The sequence below is a fragment of the Sceloporus occidentalis genome, unplaced genomic scaffold, assembly GCF_023333645.1.
Source record: "Sceloporus occidentalis isolate IW3139 unplaced genomic scaffold, rSceOcc1.0.p SCAF_239, whole genome shotgun sequence".
NCBI classification, from domain to species: domain Eukaryota; kingdom Metazoa; phylum Chordata; class Lepidosauria; order Squamata; family Phrynosomatidae; genus Sceloporus; species Sceloporus occidentalis.
The window spans coordinates 144,268-168,041 of NW_028317219.1; the positions used below are offsets into that span (position 1 = coordinate 144,268).

At 41.0% G+C, this 23,774-nt stretch overlaps 1 protein-coding gene across 1 annotated transcript; it reads left to right on the forward strand.

The window, feature by feature from the left end:
• Positions 1-1,987: 1,987 nt before the first annotated feature.
• On the forward strand, positions 1,988-22,286 carry LOC149276431 (DNA-directed RNA polymerase II subunit RPB7-like). The gene is made up of 7 exons (XM_089503656.1): positions 1,988-1,999; positions 2,895-3,004; positions 17,148-17,307; positions 17,549-17,599; positions 17,694-17,759; positions 21,898-21,969; positions 22,224-22,286. Exons 1-7 carry the CDS (start codon positions 1,988-1,990, stop codon positions 22,284-22,286), a joined length of 534 nt encoding a protein of 177 aa, XP_089359782.1.
• Positions 22,287-23,774: the final 1,488 nt, after the last annotated feature.

The window sequence follows — 23,774 nt, forward strand, 5'->3', positions numbered from 1 at the left end:
TTGAAAAAGTGCATGTAGAAGGAATGGATTGGTTGACCTAAATATTGTTCATCGTTAAAAGCAGTGAATATATAAATATGGAATTGATTGAAACGGATAGCGTTACCTTTTGCAAACTGTACTAGTGTGACACAGAAGGCTCAGTAAATATATGTAAATAACTAAACGTCATTTTCTTTTTAATCATGTACAGCGCGTGATGAATTTTACTCGGACAGCATGCAGTAGAAACACTCTGTGGCAGATAAGAACCGTTAGGCCCATCTTATCTAACAACTATAATTGGTTGTAGGGCTGCAACTAACTATTATTTTATTTTTTCGATTAATCGGATAAAAAATGCAAAATAATGTAATAAAAAATTTACACTTTCATCTATTTATCACAATGGCATTTCTCTATTCACCTTCTTATTTTACTAACATAATAATAAAAGCTACAAGAACACCAAACAAGTTATTAGTAAATATTAATTCATACGTTAACTATTTTTCATATTTAATAAAAACTGAGAAAAAAGCCTTGTTTATATTTTCTTTTATTTATAAAACTGCCCCCAGTTATGCATATCTAACCCCCAGCTTGCCACTCTGCCCCCAGATACCTCCTATATGCCAGAGATTCCACTGTGCCCCCTGATATGCCACTGTGCCCAAAATATGCCGTATACTCCTTATATGCCAGTGATATGCAGCTGAGCACCCCTGATATACCTTATACCCCCAGATATGCCTAATATCGATATGCCTTATACCCCCTATATGCCACTGTGTCCCTGATATGCCTTATAACTTCCAATATGCCACTCGCCCCCATTTATGCCTTATACCTCCCTATATGCCACTGTGCACCCTGATATACCACTCCACCACCATAAATGCCCTGCACCACCCTGAAATTCATTATACTCAGATTCGCCACTCTGCCTCCCCCAGATATGCCACTCTCAAATTCATTATAACCCCCATACACCACTCTGCCTCCCTGAAATTCATTACACACCCACACACCACTCTGCTACCCCCCCCCCCCCCCCCATACACCACTATAACTCACCCATACACCACACTGCCTCTCTCCCCGGCTCCCATACACCACACTGCCTCTCTCCCCGGCTCCCATACACCACACTGCCTCTCTCCCCGGCTCCCATACACCACACTGCCTCTCTCCCCGGCTCCCATACACCACACTGCCTCTCTCCCCGGCTCCCATACACCACACTGTCTCTCTCCCCGGCTCCCATACACCACACTGCCTCTCTCCCCGGCTCCCATACACCACACTGCCTCTCTCCCCGGCTCCCATACACCACACTGCCTCTCTCCCCGGCTCCCATACACCACTCTGCCTCCCTCCCGACTCCCTGGGGGTTTGTGAACCTCCGTTGCTGACAGACACTTTCACTGGCGCTTCATAGAAGCCCCAGCGGAAGTAAAGGGGAGTAACGGAGGCTGTCTGCATGCGCACAGACACCCACCGGCTGATCCTTAAGATTTGTTTAGGGAGTGTTTGTGGGGGGGGGGGGTCCTAATAGCACAAGTAATGAAATAACGCTCATTATTAGATCCCGTGATTTGTTTTTCATTGCTCACCCGCACAAAGCAAGCCCTGGAAAACCCGCCTCTCGCGTACGATGATTGGCCTGCGTTCGACCTGCCCACCCTACACTGGTTGGCCTCTAGGTCTAGTGATAGACATAACCCAACACCAATTGGAGGCCTTTGCCAAACTTCCCGCTTCGACCGGCGATCTTTGTCCCGTGGCGTCCCCCGGTTTCTTCTGGTTGCGTTCAGTCACCCTTTTATGCCACTAAGCCCGAGGACACCAGGAGCTCAACCGGCACTGCCTCAAACCACCGTTCTACGTCACTTCCTATGCGCGTTAACGCCATCAATAGGAGGCGCGACTTTGTCCAAGAAACTTCCTGGAGTGAGCATATAGGCATATTGTGCGTCCTGATCGAAGAGGAAACGGGTGCTACGTTATGTTTTACCATGTGAGTATAGCCTCTACTTAGAATCGTTGTTTTGGTTAAATTATGTAATTTACGATTAACGTTTAATCCATAAACCCCTATGATAGATCTGTGCGATTTTTTTGCCTTTAATAAATCCGCTGAAGGTAGGTAGTAAATTGCTTTAAATCGTTAATAAGCATTGTTCAGACCTAGTAAAATAGGCACTTACTTTAGAAAGAAGATGCAATGCCACACTTCCTCCTTGGTTAGTTTTGTTCCACTCGTTTTCTTTGAGTAGCCATTAGGTTTCAGGAAAGTGCTCCCAATTGCTAGTATTAGTTGCGTTTTTATTTTGCACATACGGGTCTAAGCATCGCCCGCATGCTTTCCACCCACCGCAAAATACCATGCAGGACATTTGTTTGGCCACGAAAGCTGGTGGTGGTCGTGGTGACAGTCCTTTGAACGGGAGCACTGTCCTGCCACAGAGTTATTTCTTCAAGCAGCCTATCAGTAATAAGACTAGTGGGACCATAGATGAGGAGCAGGGCAGCTACTACTGCAGGTTAGCTTCTACGCTGTCAGGTAAGTTTTATTTATTATTTTTTAGTTTGGAAGAATGCATAATAAACCATCATATGCAATGTAATGCATATTATAGTGGAGTGGTCCCTTTAGATTTTTATGTGGGGCCCCTTTGCAAATGTGTGGATGGGTTAATCAGACCTCCTGCATATGCCTTTGCTTATTTCCCCATCTTGCCACTTCTTCACTTCCACGAGATGTGTTAGAACACATCCCCTGGTCCTTTTGCCCATGTGGCAGAAGCCAATCAGTAAATAACCCCCCCCCCCCACACACACACACACACACACTGATCAAATAATACATATTGAAGTACTGAGTAAGAAAACAGGTAATTTGTTTCTTCTAGATCTCACTGGAGCATGAAATTCTCCTGCATCCTAGATATTTTGGTCCCAACCTCCTCAACACGGTCAAACAGAAACTATTTACAGAGGTAGAGGGCACATGCACTGGCAAGTAAGTATGTGAGACTTACTCCCCCCCCCCCCATGCACACAGTCATGTTAAATTAACGTAATTTAAAAAAAAACTGCTGCTTAACCCCTTAACGACCTTTGCCGGTTCAGGACCGTCATGGAAAAACGGTCGCTTAACGACCTTTGACGGTCCTGAACCGTCAAAAAATTAAATAAGCTTAGAAAGTGATCAACGATCACTTTCTTCGCTTAAACGGTGTTACTGTAATGCCTCGATGTCGAGGCTTTCAGCAAGGCCGAGATCTGCATCGGGGGCCATGTCTGGCCCCTCCCCAGGGCGTCAACAGCCGCCATACATTGTATGGCGGCGGACGCCCGTTTTAAAAGCGTTAAACTTAAATGGTGTCGCTGGAATGCCTCGATCAGGAGGCATCCAGCGACACCAAACACTTACCTCTGGATGGGCTGTGACCGCTCCGGAGAGCGGTCACAGCCGCAGCTGCCGGTGATCTTTGCCATCAGCAAGATGGCGGCGGCCCGGGAAAAAAAATAATAAAGATAAAAGAGTTCGTTAGACGGTCTCCAGACCCTCTAGAGAACTCTGGCTCCACTTGCAGGTTGAATACAGGTACTGCATTCAACCATGCAAGTCAATGGAGCCCAGCTTTCTAATCACAGTGTGATTAGTAAAATATAAAAAAAATAATAAATAAAAAAAAATGGGGGGAAAAAAAAAGTGCTAACATTTAAAAATAATTATGCAGTGATGTCACTAGATGAACCATCCAGTACCAGCAAAATGTGTAAAAAATATGAAAAAAAGTATTAAAAAATTAAAATAAAAAAATAGTTTATTATTTTGAGCTAAGATTATTTTTAAGTGCTAAGATTTCTCAAAAATATCAACAGAGTTAAAATAAAAGCACTTCAAATACCCAAGGGGTGTCTAATATAAAAAAAAAATGGCTGATGGGGTAAATTGGAGTGGCCGAGCTCAAAGATTAGGGCATAGGTACAGACTGACCAAAATGGAGAAAAAAAGCGCACTTCCCAAATGTGGCATTTTAAATCTCAAACACGACAAACCCATGCATGTCGGGTATCACTGCACTCAGGAGATGTTCCTGAACACACATTGGGGTGTTGTTTGACAGTGGCATATACCAGGACCTGTATATCTATAACTAAAGTACAATTTGTGTGAAAAAAAATTACTATTACAAAGTTTGACAAAGTGTAGTTGTATAATTGGTGCATGGAAAGGGTTAAAATAACAGCATTTGGAATACCCTGGGGTGTCTAGTTTTCAAAAATATATGGTTTGAATGGGTTAAATTGAGTTAACCGGCTTCAAAAATATTCCAAAGAGGAGATGGAGGCAGACTGACCAGATTTGTTAAAAAAGATTTGGAAATCATAAAACGCTGCTTGTACTTATTGCCCTATAACTTACAAAAAACAGCAAAAAAACATAAAAACATTGGGTATTTCTAAACTCAGGACAAGTAGTAGGATCTATTTAGCTAGTTTTTTTACTTGGTTTTTTAGGAGAGTAAAAGATTTTTCAAATAAAAGTCATAAAATGTGTTTTTTTTTCAATTTTTCACCATGTTTTTTTTATTTTTTTTATAGTAAATAAGATGATACGATCAAAATAATGGTATCTGAAGAAAGCCCATCTTGTCCTGAAAAAAACAATATATAACTTATGTGGGTACACTAAATGGGTGAGGAGAAAATTACAGCTGAACACAAGCACCACAAAAGTATTAAAACAGCCTCGGTCCCACAGGGTACAAAAAGAAAAAACGAGCCCGGTCCTTAAGGGGTTAAAACAGTGGGTTTAATTTGCTAAAGGAAAAGTTTGCCGGAGAGATGTGGTTTCAACTCCCTTATTCCACTATTGATTTTGAAAAGTAAACACTGGCATGTTTTTCCTGCAAGAAGTGGTTTAACCCCTTCAATCCCAGGGGTTTTTGGTACCTCAAAGCCCAGAGCAATTTTGCCATTTTTGGGGTATGTCGGTTTAGCGATGATTCTCTGTTCCTGTGAATAGTGTACCCATGTAAACTATATATTGTTTTTTCAAGGAGAGATAGAGCTTTCATTTGATACCATAGTTGGATGATTAGCTGAAAATTTAGAATGAGAAAAAACTAGCGAAGATTAGAAAAGTAAACTAAATTTTTTTTACATTTTCCCTCTGAATCCTCACAAAATTAGGTAAAGTGATGGAAAATCCCCTCCAAGTTTATCAATTCAGGTGTCCTGATTTCAGAAATACCTAATTTATATAGATTTTCCAGACTTTCCCAGCACCAGGGAGCATACTATTAGGTGTACAATTTTGTATAATTTTTATGCCTATGGCTTAACGGGTTTGGGGGTTGTGAACGGGGGCAGGAGGGTTATACTGGCTAGATGTTATGCTAGGGCAATGGGATGTAAGGTTGTTTTAAGAATTTTTTTTTTATAAATTTTTTTTAATTTTTTTTTTTTTTTTTACACAGTAATGGTTAGAGGTCCTCCTAGGGACCTCCTGAACATACCAGTGATGTCACAGTGACATCACAGCTCATATTATAATTTTTTTTAGTATTATTTATATTATTTTAATGATTTATTTAATATTATTTTTAAATGACTTACCGTTTTTTTTTTTTTTTTTTTTCAGCTTTTCTGTTACAGGCCGGGAGGGGGAGTGAGAGAGATGGTTTCTCGCTCCCCTCCCCGCGATCCCCCTGCACCGATCACACTGTGATCTCTATGCAGGTCCTCACAGATAGAGATCGCAGCGTCTCTGTGCCTCATCGGAGGGCAGGATATCCCCGCAGGGGATATCCTGTCCTCCGATGACCTTCCGGGTTACGTCAGCAGTGACGTAACCCGGAAGGGAATGCCCGATCGCGCGTTTGCAACTACGCGATCGGGCAGTTTACCGGTAACAGCTTACCGGCTTTCATGCCGGAAGCTGTTACAGGCGATCGGACAGCAGAAAGCCGGCAAAGCCTGGTCTGCCGTGCAGCGGCAGGGATGTGTCCCTGACGCTGCACGAAGGGCTGGACGTACCGGGACGTCCATAGGGGTTTCTTTGTGGGCGTTTTTTGGACGTCCCGGTACGTCTATAGGGGATTGAAGGGGTTAAGGACCGGGCTCATTTTTCGTTTTGTACCCTGTGGGACCGAGTGTTTTGACACTTTTGTGGTGCTTGTGTTCGGCTGTAATTTTCTCCTCACCCATTTAGTGTACCCACATAAGTTATATATTGTTTTTTTCAGGACAAGATGGGCTTTCTTCAGATACCATTATTTTGATCGTATCATCTTATTTACTATAAAAAAAAAATAAAAAAACATGGTGAAAAATTGAAGAAAAAAAAACACATTTTATGACTTTTATTTGAAAAATCTTTTACTCACCTAAAAAAGCAAGTAAAAAAACTAGCTAAATAGATTCTACTACTTGTCCTGAGTTTAGACCTGAGTCTGGTCAGTCTGCCTCCATCTCCTCTTTGGAATATCTTTGAAGCCGGTTAACTCAATTTAACCTATTCAAACCATATATTTTTGAAAACTAGACACCCCAGGGTATTCCAAATGCTGTTATTTTAACCCTTTCCATGCACCAATTATAGAACTAAACTTTGTCAAACTTTGTAATAGTAATTTTTTTTTATTTTTTTTTCACACAAATTGTACTTTAGTTATAGATATACAGGTTCTGGTATATGTCACTGTCAAACAACAATGTGTGTTCAGGAACATCTCCTGAGTGCAGTGATACCCGACATGCATGGGTTTGTCGGGTTGTTTGAGATTTAAAATGCCACATTTGGGAAGTGCGCTTTTTTTCTCCATTTTGGTCAGTCTGTGCCAAAATAATAAACTTTATTTTTTTATTTTTTTTTTTAATACTTTTTTTTTATATTTTTTTTACACATTTTGCTGGTACTGGATGGTTCATCAAGTGACATCACTGCATAATTATTTTTAAATGTTAGCACATTTTTTTATTTTTTTTTTATTTTACTAATCACATAGTGATTAGAAAGCTGGGTTCCATTGACTTGCTTGGTTGAATGCAGTACCTGTATTCAACCTGCAAGTGGAGCCAGAGTTCTCTAGAGGGTCTGGAGACCGTCTAGCGAACTCCTTCTTTATTGTTTTTTTTTCCCGGGCCGCCGCCATCATGCTGATGGCGAAGATCACCGGCAGCTGCGGCTGTGACCGCTCTCCGGAGCGGTCACAGCCCATCCAAAGGTAAGTGTTTGGTGTCGCTGGATGCCTCCTGATCGAGGCATTCCAGCGACACCATTTAAGTTTAGGAGGCCATCGTTGATCGCCTCCTAAACGCTTTTAAAACGGGTGTTTTTATACAATCTATGGCGGCTGTTGACGCCCCGGGGAGGGCCCAGACATGGCCCCCGATATCTATCTCGGCGTCGTTGATCACTTTCTAAGCTTATTTAATTTTTTGACGGTTCAGGACCGTCAAAGGTCATTTAGTGACCTTCTTGTCATGACGGTCCTGAACCGGCAAAGGTCGCGAAGGGGTTAACAGAAATACTTGCCTATCCATGTCACTCAGACTTTTTTTATGTCTTCCCTTACGACTAGAGGTCTACTGGAACTCGGAAAACACTATGTGATGATGTAACATGCTATGCAGTTACAAATGAGCAGAGAACATGGGTTTCGGAATTATTCGAGGTTTTTTTCTTTTTTTTTTTTTTTTTTTTTTTGTGCTGCTTAAGCAGGTTTTCAGGATGGAGGAGTGTTACCCTCCCCTCTTTATATACTGAAAAGTCTTCGGTCAACTATTTTAAGTTACTGCATGTCTGTTTGTGGCCAAATTACATTTGCCTAGAAACACTGCAATGCAGAGTATCTATTGGTCCTTCTTTTAAAGGATACATTTGGCAGGATTTATTTTAACCCCTTCGAGACAAAGGCTGATTTTACTTTTTGTACCCTTTGTGACAATGGCCTTTTTAACATTTCTGCGCTGCTTGTGTTTAGCTGTAATTTTCTTCTTTCCCGTTTACTGAACCCACACACATTAGATATTGTTTTTTTCAGGACAAGAAGGGCTTTCTTTAGATGACATTGTTTTGATTGTATCATATTATTTACTATTAAAAAAATTATAAAATATGGTGAAAAATTTAGAAAAAAATGACTGTTTCTAACTTTTAGTTGAAAAATCTTTTACTCATCTATAAAAGGTAATGAAAAAACCTGCTAAATAGATTCTACTATTTGTCCTGAGTTTAGAAATACCCAATGTTTTTATGTTTTTTTTGCTTTTTTCTACCCATTATGGGGCAATAAGTACAGGTAGCGTTTTGCTATTTCAAAGCCATTTTTTCCAAATCTGGTAATTCTTCCCCCCATGTGCCATTTCGGGTATCTTTGAACCCGGCCAATGCGATTTACCCCATCAAGTCATATATTTTTGAAAACTAGACAGCCCAGGGTATTCCAAATGCTAGTATTTTAACTCTTTCCATGCACCATATCTACCACCAGTCTTTGTCAAACTTTGTGGTAGTCATTTTTTTGCATTTGTTTTGTCATACACATTTTACTTCAGGTATGAATTAAAATGTTCTAGTTTATGTCACTATCACAAAACACCCCAATATGTGTTCAGCAACATCTCCTGAGTGCAGCGATACCCCACATGAATGATTTTGCCTGGCTGTTTGGGGGCAAAAGGGCCACATTTGGGGCATGCGCATTTTTCAATGTTGAACTTTGGCATTTGGGGATCCACTGCCCATGCCCTATTTGGTACATCTTTGAGCCGGGCCATTTCAGTGTGCCCAATAAACCCATATATTTTTGAAAACTAGACACCCCAGGGTATTTCAAATGCTAGTATTTTAACTCTTTCCATGCACCATATCTACCACCAGTCTTTGTCAAACTTTGTGGTAGTCATTTTTTTGCATTTGGTTTTCCACACACATTTTAATTCAGGTATGAATTAAAATGTTCTCGTATATGTCACTATCACAAAACACCCCAATATGTGTTCAGCAACATCTCCTGAGTACAGCGATACCTCACATGAATGATTTTGCCTGGCTGTTTTGGGGCAAAAGGGCCACATTTGGGGCATGCGCTTTTTTCAATGTTGAACTTTGGCATTTGGGATCCACTGCCCATGCCCTATTTGGTACATCTTTGAGCCGGGCCATTTCAGTGTGCCCAACAAAACCATATATTTTTCAAAACTAGACACCACAGGGTATTTTAAATGCTGGTATTTTAACTCTTTGCATGCACATATTTTACCACCAGCATTTTTTCAAAGTTTGCAGTAATATTTTTGTGTGTGTATTTTTCCCACACACACCTACTTTATGTATGAATTTACAGCTCCTGGTATATGCCGCTGTCACACGACACCCCATAATGTGTTCAGCAACATCTCCTGAGTGCAGTGATACCCCACATGCATGGGTGTGTCATTTTTTGGGGGAACTAAAAGGCCACATTTGGTACGTGTGCATTTTTCTAATTGGAAATTAGATGTGTGGCCATCCTTCCCCCCGTGTTAATTGGGACGTTGTTGAACCTGGCCCATTCAATTTACCCCATCAAATCATACATTTTTTAAAAGTAGACACCCCACGGGCATTTAATATGCCAGTATTTTAACTCTTTCCATGCGAGAATTGTTTTAAGCTAATATGCTAATTTTAGGACTTGCTCACAAAAATATATTTTTTATATATATATATATTTTTTTTATTTTTTTTTTTAAAAAAATGTAACATTTTTTTTCAACTTGGAGGTTCCCCTGATAGTGACATCAGTGGGAAATGATTTTTACATTTTACTGTTTTTTTCTAATTATTATTAATTTTATTTTATTTTTTAATTTATTTTTACTAATCACACTGTGATTAGAAAGCTGGGCTCCATTGACTTGCATGGTGAATGCAGTACCTGTATTCAACCTGCAAGTGGAGCCAAAGTTCTCTAGATGGTCTGGACCGTCTAGCGAACTTTTAAAATTTGTGGTTCCTGTTACAGGACGGCGGCCATCTTCCTTGATGGCGAAGATTGCCGGCAGCTGCGGCTGTGACCGCTCTCCGGAGCGGTCACAGCCCATCAAAAGGTTAGTGTTTGGTGTCGCTGGATGCCTCCTGATCGAGGCATTCCAGCGACACCATTTAAGTTTAGGAGGCGATCGTTGATCGCCTCCTAAACGCTTTTAAAACGGGCGTCCGCCGCCATACAAAGTATGGCGGATGTTGACGCCCGTGGAGGGGCCAGAGATGGCCCCTTCGTGCCGATCGCGGCGTTGCTGAATGCCTCGAGGTCGAGGCATTCAGCAACGCTTTTTGGGTGCAGAAAGCGATAGTAGATCGCTTTCTGCACCCGTTTAAAGACGTGCCGGTCCTGGCACGTCAATTGTCGTAAAGCACATGCTTTTCCGTGTCGTGCCAGGACCGGCAATTGTCGTTAAGGGGTTAAGGAATTCTTTCTATTGCGTGTTTTGAATTCATGTCAACATTTCCAGAAGATTGACGATTCCTCCTAACAACCACCTGTGCCAAAAAAACCTCCACAGAATTCTGTTCTATCTTTCTTCCACTTAACTGTATTAGTTGTTAAAAACATCACCCACAGGAACTGGGTATTTTGTGGCTCCAGAAAAACTGGCTTTCCAGAAGGCAGATCTTGAGTCACCAGTGTCTTGTCTGTGAGAAGTTAAATGGTCAGTTTAAAGATCACTTTTTGAGGACAAAGGAAGACCCAAGCAATAACGCTTTGTTGAAGGGTGACTGGCTCTTTACTTACTGGAATGGCAAAACATTACTTTAGACCAGTGAATGTTGAGAATTATTAAAAAGCTTTTATTTTGCCTGCATATAGTGGCAGTACTAACGGGGTGTTGTTCTTCCTTAGAGAGCTAATACCCCCCAACTCCTCCTTTTTACCCATAAAAGCACACGGAGCACCAATGAAGCCAGTTCTTCATTTTTTAGTCTGGTGGGGCACATGGGTTGTGTCCAGGGGATCCCTCTTCCGATTGCTCCCTGGGTGGTGAGCAGAGTGAGGCAGAACATCTGCATCGGCAGATGTTATGGAGCAACTAATGGCAAGTCTCTTTAAGTCGGCAAGTAGCGGGCTTGACTCCAAGAGGCAATTGGATCCTTGGATCAAGAAGCTCTAAAATATTAATGTTGTTCTATTTATATCCCTGTATGTCATGTCTTTCTAAGAAAATATTGAGGCCCCTTTTGAAAGTATCTAATGTATTGGATAACACCACCTTCCTTGGAAGTGAATTCCATACCTTTTTATTGTCCTCGCTGTAAAGAATCCCTTCCTTTGACATCTATGAAACCTGTGCTCTTCCAGTCTCAGAGGGTGACCTCTTGTTCTTTGTACACTTCTGTTAATGAACAGGTCACTGAAGAGCTCTTTATATTGGCCCTGCATATATTTATATAATGTTATCGTATCCCCTCTGAGACGCCGTTTTTCTAGCGTATATAATTAACTTTTTTTTAGTCTCTCTTCATAACTAGTATCACCCAATCCCCTTATTAATTTCGTAGCCCTCCTTTGCACTTTTTCTAATTCCATAAAGTCCTTTTTAAGGACCGGTGGCCAGAATTGTACCGCGTATTCAAGGTGAGGTCTTACCAATGACCTGTAAAGAGGCAAGATAATATCCTCCTCCCTTAAATCGATACCCCTTTTTATGCATGCCAAAACCTTACTGGACCTCGCAGCTGCTTGCTGGCATTGTGCACTGTTGTCAAGTCTGTTGTCAACCGTTATTCATAAATCCTTCTCACTGTTAGTTTTCCCCCAAGGATATTCCATTTAAAGAATAGGTTGCATTTTTATTATTTTTACCATAATGCATAACTTTGCATTTCTCTATATTGAACCTCATCTGCCACTTGCATGCCCAGTCCCCAACTCTGTCTAAATCTTCCTGCAAAGAAGAAACATCAAGATTAGTCTGAATTACCCGGCCTAATTTTGTGTCATCAGCAAAAACTGTGACATGGCTCTCAATGCAGCTTGGGAGATCATTTATAAATAAATTAAAGAGGAACGAGGACAGACCCCTGAGGCACTCGACTTAATTCCTGCGTACAGGCTGAGAAACATCCATTCACAACAACCCTCTGCATTCTATCTTTTACCCAATTTCTCATCCACGTACAGACATTTGCCCCTAAGCCTATTTCTGTTAATTTATAGAGTAGCCTTTTATGCGGAACCATATCAAATGCCTTAGCAAAGTCCAGATAAATCACATCTATAGCTGCACCCAGGTCTATATTTTTACTAACTTTTTCATAGAATGCTAGTAGGTTGGTTTGACAAGACCGGTCTTTCACAAATCCATGTTGACTTGTACTAATTGGATTATGGATCAAGATATGATCTTGAATGTATACCTTTAGCAACCCTTCAAATAATTTCCCCACTACCCATGTAAAGCTTACTGGCCTGTAATTGCCCGGTTGAGATTTTGATCCCTTTTTAAATATGCCTTGCGCCAATCTAATGGAACTATGCCCGAGCTGAAAGAATCCCTAAAGATTAGTAATAATGGTTGGGCCAGAATTAGGCTTAGCTCCTTCAGACATCTTAAATGCTTTTTCTTCTTCTGTTTATACCATCCGGTCCAGGGGGCTTGTCCACCTTAACAGTATTTAATTGCTTGAGCACTTTTTGTTGTGTCGGCCAATCCCATGTTTCCTGCAACGGTTCATTAAAATTAGCCAGCAGGGGCTCAGTCATTGGCTCTTCCTTGGTATAAACAGAAGAAGAAAAAGCATTTAAGATGTCTGCTTTCTCTCTGTCCTCACTAACCAAATTTCCAGTTTCAGATAATTAGGGCTGAAACAACTAATCGATAATGAAAATCGTCAACGGTTTTCATTATCGATTAATCGAATCGATTTTTATCGATTATAAAAAGAGGGGTTTTTTTTTTTTTTTTCAGAGCAAATGCTCTGAAAAACTCCTCTCCTTATATAATCCGACCTCAAACAGAGATCGGATTATAACACTAGAATCCAGATCCCCCGCAACACTGCAGGGGACCTGGATTCCCCTCACTGTCTGCCGGTCTCTCACTTCCATCTCTCTCCCCCTCACATACACCCCTCTGACTCCTCCCCCCTCCCATACGTCACTCTGCCTCTCTCCCGACTCCGTTACTGACGGGCACTTTCACTGCAGCTTCATAGAAGCCTCAGCGTAAGTGAAGGGCAGTAACGGAGGCTGTCTGTGCAGACCCCCACCGGCTGACAGAGGATCATCCTCTCTGTCAGCCGGTGAGTGTATGCATCGCACAGACAGCCTCCGTTATTCACCTTCACTTACGCTGAGGCTTCTATGAAGCTGCAGTGAAAGTGTCTGTCAGAAACGGAGCCGGGTAGAGAGGCAGAGTGATGTATGGGAGGGGGAGGAGCCAGAGTGGTGTATGGGTGAGTTATAGTGGTGTATGGGGGGTATTATGAATTTCAGGGCATATCTGGGGGTAAAAGGTATATCAGGGGGCTCAGCTGCATATAAGGCATATCGGGGGCACAGTGGCATATCAGGGGGCACAGTGGAATCTCTGGCATATAAGAGGTATAAGGCATATATGGGGGCAGAGTGGCAAGCTGGGGGTCAGATGTGCATAACCGGGGGCAGTTTGGTAAATAAAAAAAAAATGTAAACAAGGCTTTTTTCTCATAGTTTATATTAAATATGAAAAATAGTTAATATATGAATTAATATTTACTAATAACTTTGTATTAAAACCTAGTTTGAGAAACACTGTGTTTGGGTTCTTGTAGCTTTTATTATTATGTCAGTAAAATAAGAAGGTGAATAGAGAGAGGCCATTGCAATAAAGAGATGAAAGTGTAAATTGTACGGTTTTTATTACATTTTAAATTGAAAAAAAATTGAATTTTTTTTTATCCGATTAATCAAAAATAATCGGCCAACTAATCGATTATTAAAATAATCGTTAGTTGCAGCCCTACAGATAATAATGTACCAACATTCTCTACCTTTAACTTTTTTTCCATTTACATACTTAAAAATAAAAATCTTGGGATTGCTTTTACTTTCCTTGGCAATAAGTTTCTCATTTTCTAGTTTAGCCATTTTAATCTCCTTTTTGCAGGGTTTGTTGCCATCTTTGTATGCCATAAATGATACTTCTGACCCCTCGCTTTTATAATGCTTAAATGTAGGGCTGCAACAACTAATCGATAAAATCGATAATCGATAATGAAATTCGTTGCCAACGAATTTCATTATCGATTAGTTGAATCGATTATTATCGATTATAAAATGAGGGTTTTTTCAGAGCAAACGCTCTGAAAAATACCCCTCATTATATAATCCGTTTCAGTGACTCACAGCAGCAGCTCCTACTTACCAGCCCCTCCCTGTAATCACTGTGACAACTGGCCCCGGCCCCTTCCTTCTCCCAGAAGGCCAGAACCACATGGCTGTGACACTCATCTAACTGTAAGTATAACATTAATATTTGGGCTGCTGAAAGTTAGGGGAGGTGGGAGTTAATTTAGGGGCAGTTATGGTTAATGGGGTGTTTAGGGTTAATTTAGGGGAAGTTATGGTTAATGGGGTGTTTAGGGGCAGCTATGGTTAATGGGGTGTTTAGGGTTAATTTAGGAGCAGCTGTGGTTAATGGGGTGTTTGGGGTTAATTTGAGGCAGTTGTGGTTAATGGTATGTTTAGGGTTAATTTAGGGGCTGTTGTGGTTGACAGGGTCTTTAGGGTTAATTTAGGGGATGCTGTGGTTAATGGGGTGTTTAGGGTTAATTTAGGGGCAGTTATGGTTAATGGGGTGTTTAGGGTTAATTTAGGGGCAGTTATGGTTAATGGGGTGTTTAGGGTTAATTTAGGGTAGTTGTTTTGATGGGGTATTTAGAGTTAATTTAGGGGTAGTTATGGTTAATGGGGTGTTTAGGGTTAATTTAATGATGAGGTTGTCTATGTCCCTCAGTGTTGCCAGTTGCCTCTTTAGATCTAGTACAGTACATTCCAAAGAAGCAACCTGCTCCCACTTGTAACAGCAGTATGGGGAGCTCGCTCCAAGAGCACATACATTTTGCAAGAGATGTACTGAGTGGCGTTATCCAACATGCCTACTAATGTAAGACATAAAATATATATAAATATATTATATGGAGTTACAAGGATTTATACCCTCCTTCTTGTTTTTGAACTCCTTCTTTGCTTGTAACTCCTCACTTAGAGATGTCACTTAGGAGATTCGCCCCAGCTCAGGATTCGCTTGTATGTCCAAGCTAAATGCAACTGCAAAAGCCAAGCAGAACTCACAGAGAGTTCTGTGTCACCCAGTTGCTGCAAAAAGGAGATTGTTAGGCATCCTTCAGGTCTAGGATCACATCTCCATGTGCCTATTGCAGTTGCATCCAGAAAATTCCTCAGGTTCGCTAAAAGGAACGGAATGAGAATTTGGTCTTTCATCAGCCTTGAGGATTTTTACAAAAATCTTAAATCCTATTGCAGCAGCTTTAAGAGAAAGAGGTATCACGGTTGTCCAATACTTAGACGATTGGCTCATCACCTCAAGACCTTCGCCGGTTTGCAATCAAGTTTTTAGAAGAACATGGCTGGATTATAAACCTAAAAAAATCCAAATTAATGCCTGAATATAAGACGACTCTATAGGAAAAAAGTTTTACTAGTAAATGTTAATTCATGTAAACTTTTTTTTTTTTTTTTTTAACAAAAGCTATGATGGAAAAAAATCTTTTTTGTTTCCTTTTATTTTCCAACCTGCCCCCCAGTTATGCACATCTGCCCCCAGGCTTGCCACTCTGCCCCAGAAATGCCTTATACCCCCTATATGCCACTGTGCCCCATGAAATGCCTTTTAACCCTCTACATCTTATAATCGAGCAAATAAGGTAATTATTTATGTCTCATGTCATTCTGTCCTTCCCCCGGATATTGTGTTGCAGGATTGTATCTAATTACTTCCTTCCTGACATGGTAATTAGATCCTGTGATATTTGTCTTGCCGCTTTCTTACATATATATGTATATATAGTTCGTGTGTTTGGGTCAAATAAAATAGTTCCTGTTTTACATCGCTACAAGTCCTGTCTTGTTATTGAGGTAAGCCTCGGTGCTGTCCTTATCAGGGCAGTAGAGCGCTGTATTGCTATACTTCTGTATACTACAGTGCCACCAAGGTTCGGGAAGAGCTGTCCTTTTCAGGACAACAGCTGTCCTTTTCAGGACAACAGCCCCACGGTGTAGCTCAGCTTCAGCTAGCCACAGTGGTAAAGCAGCCACTTCTCTCTGCAATGCTGGTTCTGTCTGGCGATGAAGGGGTTAATCGCTGGTGGCCATGGGGCGAAGGAAGCAACATTCGGTGGATTATAAATCCCATCAAGACTGGTACCTTAAACCTGTACGAAAGTGCTCCTCCCAGGGACAAGGTACCATTAGCTTGTGTATAGAAATTAGTGTTCCAGAAGCTCCGAAATTGATGGACCATGTATGTCTTGAGACACTTTTGAATTTTAACAGCTACTATTCCATTCGTTCCATGGGGCTTCACCTCAGACCTCTAGTGCAGGCAGTCCTTCTAGTTATCAAGAAGGAGCACAACTATTGCATATATCCACGCTCAATGAGGTATAAGGTCTCACTCATCACAGTGTCTAGTTGTACTGATCCTTTCCTGCACAGGGGAAAAAACACAGCTCTGATCCTTTCCTGCACAGGGGAAAAAACACAGCTGGAAATATTTTGGTGGGCAGTCTGTGCATATAGGGAAAAGAAGACTGTTTCCCTATATATGTATGTATATATTTTTTTTCCAATTTTGATCAAATGGAAAACATACATATATAGGGAACAGTCTTCTTACCCCAGTAAGTTTCCGATGCAGGAAAAGCATTGCTGGTCCTGTATAATATGGTTTCTTCAAAGCCTCTTTACCCATTGAATAGTGCATACAACTCTCCTACAAACTGGCCCTTTAGTTGCAGCATGCATTACAGTGCTTTTGCCCTGTCAATTACTGTTAGCACATACATACATTGTCTTTTTAGATTTATTAAAAGTGCACACTGTTTCTGATTTTGGTAAGCAATTATGTTTCATGTATTTATGTCCATGCTCTTGTCCTCCTAGGTATGGTTTTGTGATTGCAGTCACCACAATTGACAACATTGGTGCAGGAGTGATCCAGCCTGGAAGAGGCTTTGTCCTGTACCCAGTCAAGTACAAGGCTATCGTCTTCCGTCCCTTTAAGGGTGAGGTTGTAGATGCGGTAGTGACCCAAGTCAACAAGGTGAGAATTTTTCAAGAAATAGTATAGTTGCAACTCTTGTGATTTTGTCTCAAAATCTGGCTGTTGGTTTTAGTAAGAAACATTAACTGTACTTTTAGCTGGTATATTTTTTTGGATGTTAGGAAAGAGTGTTGTACAGTAGTAGCTTTCAAGAGTATCAATCATATCCTCAGGTGTATGATTAATCCTCATAACCTGAGAACTTCTCCATTCATGACACTTTTTCCATCTTTTATGCAAGGTTGGATTGTTTACAGAAATTGGGCCAATGGCCTGCTTCATTTCCAGACATGTGAGTAGTGATGTCTGTCTGCCCTTTCTGGATATTACTGTCAAACATTCCCTCTGTATTAAGGTTATCCCTTTCTTCCTTTTTCCCCCCTCAGTCAATCCCGTCTGAAATGGAATTTGACCCAAACTCCAACCCTCCATGTTATAAGACTGTAGATGAGGTAAGGAATCAGGACTATGCTTTTGTGTATTTTATACTAATTTCATAACGAGGTTGTGGAACAAAGGATCCCATACTTGATAATTTCAGTATTGCGTTACCTCTGACGCTCTATATTTGTTTTTGTCATATGATACAAGTAATGTTCTGAAATACTGGTGTTTAACCTGTTTACGGTCCAGGAACATCAGGCAAAAACAGTCAGTAAATAACAATTGTCGCTTTCTTCCCCTAACCATTGTTGCTCAACGTCAAGGCATTTAGCAACACTGAGATCAGCATCAGGGTCCATGTCTGGCCCCTCCCAGGGGCTGCACATTTTAGAAGAGCTCCAATTGTGTCACTGAAATGCCTCAATAGTGTGTGTGGGGTTATTTTTATGAGCAAGTCTTCAAATTATTATTTATTGTTTATAGGGCTGCAACAACTAATCGATAATGAAAATAGTTCCCAACGAATTTCATTATCGATTAGTTGAATCGATTTTTATCGATTATAAAATGAGGGTTTTTTCAGAGCAAACGCTCTGAAAAATACCCCTCATTATATAATCCATTTAGTCTGACTCACAGCAGCAGCTCCTACTTACCAGTCCCTCCCTGTAATCACTGTGACAACTGGCCCCGCCCCTTCCTTCTCCCAGAAGGCCAGAACCACATGGCTGTGATACTCCTCTAACTGTAAGTATAAAATTAATATTTGGGCTGCTGAAAGTTAGGGGAGGTGGGGGTTAATTTAGGGGCAGTTATGGTTAATGGGGTGTTTAGGAGCAGCTATGGTTAATAGGGTGTTTAGGGTTAATTTAGGGGCAGCTATGGTTAATGGGGTGTTTAGGGTTAATTTAGGGGCAGCTATGGTTAATGGGGTGTTTAGGGTTAATTTAGGGTAGTTGTGTTTGATGGGGTATTTAGAGTTAATTTAGGGGTAGTTATGGTTAATGGGGTGTTTAGGGTTAATTTAATGATGAGGACTGAGGGTTAATTTAATAAAGTTAACTTAAGGCGCAGTTAGAGGTAAGACTAAGGGGAATCTAAATCCTGGGGGCAGTGAAGATTAACCCAGTACTTATTTAGAAAAGTATGGTGTCAGTGTGCTGTGAACAGGTCTGTGACTCTGAGGGGACTATGAGATATCTGCATTTTATCAAAGTTTTTTTTTTTATTCTGCTGTTTGTATTTAACATTTGTTTATTTTAAATAAATGAAAAATGTACATTAATTTTTTTTTTATCCGATTAATCGAAAAAATAATCGGCCAACTAATCGATTATGAAAATAATCGTTAGTTGCAGCCCTAACTGTTTATATATTGTATCAAATTCCATAGCGCTGTGAATGGATAGACAATATAACCGGTAGTATGTAACATAACAGTTCGACTTACAGAGACATATCTCCAAACAATTCTCCCATGGAAAAAGTTAAAATATTGGCATATTAAATGCCCATGGGGTGTCTACAAAAAAAAATTATGATTTGATGGGGTAAATTGAATTGGCTGTGTTCAACAATGTCCCAATTAACACAGGGGGCAGGATGACCATATGTCCAATTTGAAAAATGTATACGTCCCAAATGAGGCCTTTTACCCCCAAAACAACTCAACAGCCCCCCTCCTCCCCATGTATGGGAGGTAATATTGTACTCAGGAGATGTTGGTGAACACGGGTTTGGTTGTTTACCACTGCAAACTTTGATGTGGCCTTTTAGTCCTCAAACAACCCAACAAACCCATGCATGGGGAGTATTACTGTACTCAGGCGATGTTGCTGAACACACATTGGGGTTTTGTTTGACAGTGACGTGTGTGTGTGTATGTATGTATACTAGGGCTGCAACTAACGATTATTTTCATAATCGATTAGTTGGCCGATTATTTTGTCGATTAATCGGTAAAAAAAAGAATGTAAATTTTTCATTTATTTAAAATTTAATAAACAAATGATGTTAAATAAAAACAGCAGAATAAAAAAAACTTTGATAAAATGCATTTCTTGTCTTTATTTCCCAACCAGCCCAGGCTTGCCACGCTGCCTCCCACATATGCCACGCTGCCTCCCACATATGCCACGCTGCCTCCCACATATGCCACGCTGCCTCCCACATATGCCACGCTGCCTCCCACATATGCCACGCTGCCTCCCACATATGCCACGCTGCCTCCCACATATGCCACGCTGCCTCCCACATATGCCACGCTGCCTCCCACATATGCCACGCTGCCTCCCACATATGCCACGCTGCCTCCCACATATGCCACGCCACGCTGCCTCCCACATATGCCACGCCACGCTGCCTCCCACATATGCCACGCCACGCTGCCTCCCACACATGCCACGCCACGCTGCCTCCCACACATGCCACGCCACGCTGCCTCCCACACATGCCACGCCACGCTGCCTCCCACACATGCCACGCCACGCTGCCTCCCACACACGTCACTGTGCCTGATACGCCTTATAACCCCTGATACACCACTCCGTCCTCCCCAGACATGCCACACTGCCCTCCCCACATATGCCTTATATACCGTATATGCCTTATACCCCCAGATATGTCACTCCATCCTCCCCAGATATGCCTTATACCCCCAGATACCTCATAGTCCCCTCAGAGTCACAGACCTGTTCGCATCACACTGACACCGTACTTTTATAAATAAGTACTGGGTTAATCTTCACTGCCCCCAGGATTTAGATTCCCCTTAGTCTGCCCCCCTTTACCTCTAACTGCGCCTTAAGTTAACTTTATTAAATTAACCCTCAGTCCTCATCATTGAATTAACCCTAAACACCCCATTAACCATAACTACCCCTAAATTAACTCTAAATACCCCATCAAAACAACTACCCTAAATTAACCCTAAAAACACCATTAACCACAACTGCCTCAAATTAACCCCAAACACCCCATTAACCATAACTGCCCCTAAATTAACCCTAAACACCCCATTAACCATAACTGCCCCTAAATTAACCCCCACCTCCCCTAACTTTCAGCAGCCCAAATATTAATTTTATACTTACAGTTAGATGAGTGTCACAGCCATGTGGTTCTGGCCTTCTGGGAGAAGGAAGGGGCGGGGCCAGTTGTCACAGTGATTACAGGGAGGGACTGGTAAGTAGGAGCTGCTGCTGTGAGTCACTGAAACGGTTTATATAATGAGGGGTATTTTTCAGAGCGTTTGCTCTGAAAAAACCCTCATTTTATAATCAATAAAAATCGATTCAACTAATCGATAATGAAATTTGTTGGCAACGATTTTCATTATCTATTATCGATTTTATCGATTAGTTGTTGCAGCCCTAATGTATACACACACACACCAGGAGTTATAAATTTATACCTGAAGTACAACATGTGTGGGGGAAAAATGCACACAAAAACATACTACTGCAAACTTTGACAAAGGCCGATGGCAAGAGTTCAAATACCAGCAGTTGAAATACCTTGAGATGTCTGCTTTTTAAAAATGTATGGTTTGATTGGGCACATTGAATTGGCCAGACTGGAAGATGTACCAAATAGGGCATGGGTACAGGATCACCAAATGTGAAAGTTCAACATTGAAAAATGATTATGGCCCAAATGTGACCCTTTTGCCCCCAAACAGCCAGACAAACCCGTAAATAGGTGGTACACACTGTACTCGGGAGATGTTCATGAACACATATTGGGGTGCTGTGTGACAGTGACTTATAGCAGGACCTGTAAATTCATACCTGAAGTATAATGTGGGGGGGGGGGGGCAAAAAAATTGCTACCACAAAGTTTGACAAACACTGATGGTAGAATTAGTGCATGGAAAGGGTTAAAATATTAGCATTTGAAATACCCTGGGGTGTCTTTTCTTCAAAAATATATGGTTTAATTGGGGTAAATTGCATTGGCCGGGTTCAATGATGTTCCTAGTAGCACATGGAGGCAGAACTACCGGATTTCAAAAAGGTTTTGAAATAGCAAAACGTTACTTGTCATTATTTTCTGCACATTATGGGGCAGTACTTAAATCTAAAGAAAGCCCTTCTTGAAAAAAGCAATATATAACTTGTGTGGGTTCAGTAAATGGGAAAGAAGAAAATTACAGCTAAACACTAGCACCCCAGAAATGTTAAAACAGCCATTCTTTGTGTTTCTTAGGACATAGTCATCCAGCAAGAAGATGAGATTCGGCTGAAAATTGTTGGAACAAGAGTGGATAAAAATGATATTGTAAGCGATTGCGGTTCTCTACGTACTGGAGGGAGTTCTTCAAATACAGTGTGGGGCTGGAGTAACTGCTGTATAATCATAATCAGATATTCATATATTATTCTCTGTAATTAAAACCAAAAATAAATTGTGGTCTATTTTTGGTTTGTTGGTATTGAAGAATAACTCTCCATAATCTTATATTGCATGTCATAGGAGGCTTATTTATTCACTCTTCACAGCTACTGTTTTTTAATTATTTTTTCTGCTTTCAGTTTGCCATCGGCTCTTTAATGGATGATTACCTTGGTGAGGCTTCATATATGATTTTTCTATAAATTAATAATTGGCTGTCTTAACCCTCATCTGTTATCCCCCCCCCCCCCCAGCAGTTTAACACAATGACTGGCCTAGACTCTACATTATACAAAATGGAATTGCATTATATCAGGATTTTTTTTTAGCAAGGGAAGATACTGACAAATCTGATTCTTAATACGTTCTTCAGTCATGTACATTTTTGTCATACACTTAATTGTCATGGGACACAAATGTTGCCATATTAACTGGTAAAGGTTAGGTTTCTGTGATAAACCTTCAGAGGAAAGAATACAAGTGTATAGCTACTAGCTCCACTAGGAGGACTTTTTTTTTTTTTTTTTTAAGTCAAGCTGTAGAACAATGTTATCTACAAAACAAACAAGGTAAACATTCAAAGTCAGTTTCTGTTATAACTGACCAATACATTTTTATTGGTTTATTTTAAACAGGGTCTAGGGGAAGGGTAGACCAGATAATTGCCTACTTTACCTGGTGGTATGCAAGGAGCTAGGCTGGTTCATTGCATCTGACCTTAGACATGTTCTATTAAAACATGGTTCTAAGAAGCAGAACTCTAACATCCATTTTATTTTCTCTGTTAGATGCCGTATTTCAAACTGACTTTCTAAATTTTTTTTCTGTTTGCAGGTCTTGTCAGTTAGCAAGATATTTCTTCCTTCCAAGCCTGGATTTTGGATATTTATATTTGTTTTCAGTGTGGTTTCACTTAGGACGATGTGCTGTTATGTGGTGGAACATCATCAAATGTCTATGTTCACACTAATAAATGAAATGGTTAGATGTATTTTCTCTTGTACTGAAGCACATGTGTTTCACCAAAATGCCAAGCAAACTTCTGCAGTGAGTTTTTACATTTTGGTAACCAATTTTGGCCAATTTATTAGATTATATATTACCGTATTTGCTCGATTATAAGACTAGGTTTTTTTTTCAGAGCAAATGCTCTTAAAAATAACCCTTGTCTTATAATCGGGGTCGTCTTATAATCAGACCTCAAGTAGGTCTGACTATGAGACTAAGATCCAGATCCCGCGCAGCGATGCAGGGGACCTGGATCCTCCTGTGTTATGCCCCCCCCCCCCCCCCAATTTACCGGTGCTTCTGCGTCCCCAGTGCTTAGTCCGGGCAGCGTGTAGAGCTCTACGCGATTTGCGTAGACAACTTCCGCTGCAGTCGGAAGGAGGTGTGGTTAGCAGCGGGGGTTGTCTGCTTCCAACGCGCAGACCTTCCCCGACTGTCAGAGATCAGAGTTCCCTGCACCGCTATAGGATCGGTACTAAAAAACCTGTAGTGGAGCTTGTGATTGGCTATAACTTCAGACAATTATATATATCACACACACACACACACACATACACAATTAAATATCAGGCAATTATGTTTAGCTGGAAAGACATGCCATGGACCAGGTGACCAGCACCCTCACAGTATAGATTTTTGCCTTTTGCGCCTCTGATAAAAGATTTTGCATGGGTTCCTCTGTG

Bases quoted from the DNA above. Each gene is read 5' to 3' on its own strand.
- LOC149276431 (XM_089503656.1), top strand. The intron at 17,308-17,548 runs GTGAGAATTTTT...CTTTTATGCAAG, and splicing joins TAGTGACCCAAGTCAACAAG to GTTGGATTGTTTACAGAAAT. The intron at 17,760-21,897 runs GTAAGGAATCAG...TGTGTTTCTTAG, and splicing joins GTTATAAGACTGTAGATGAG to GACATAGTCATCCAGCAAGA.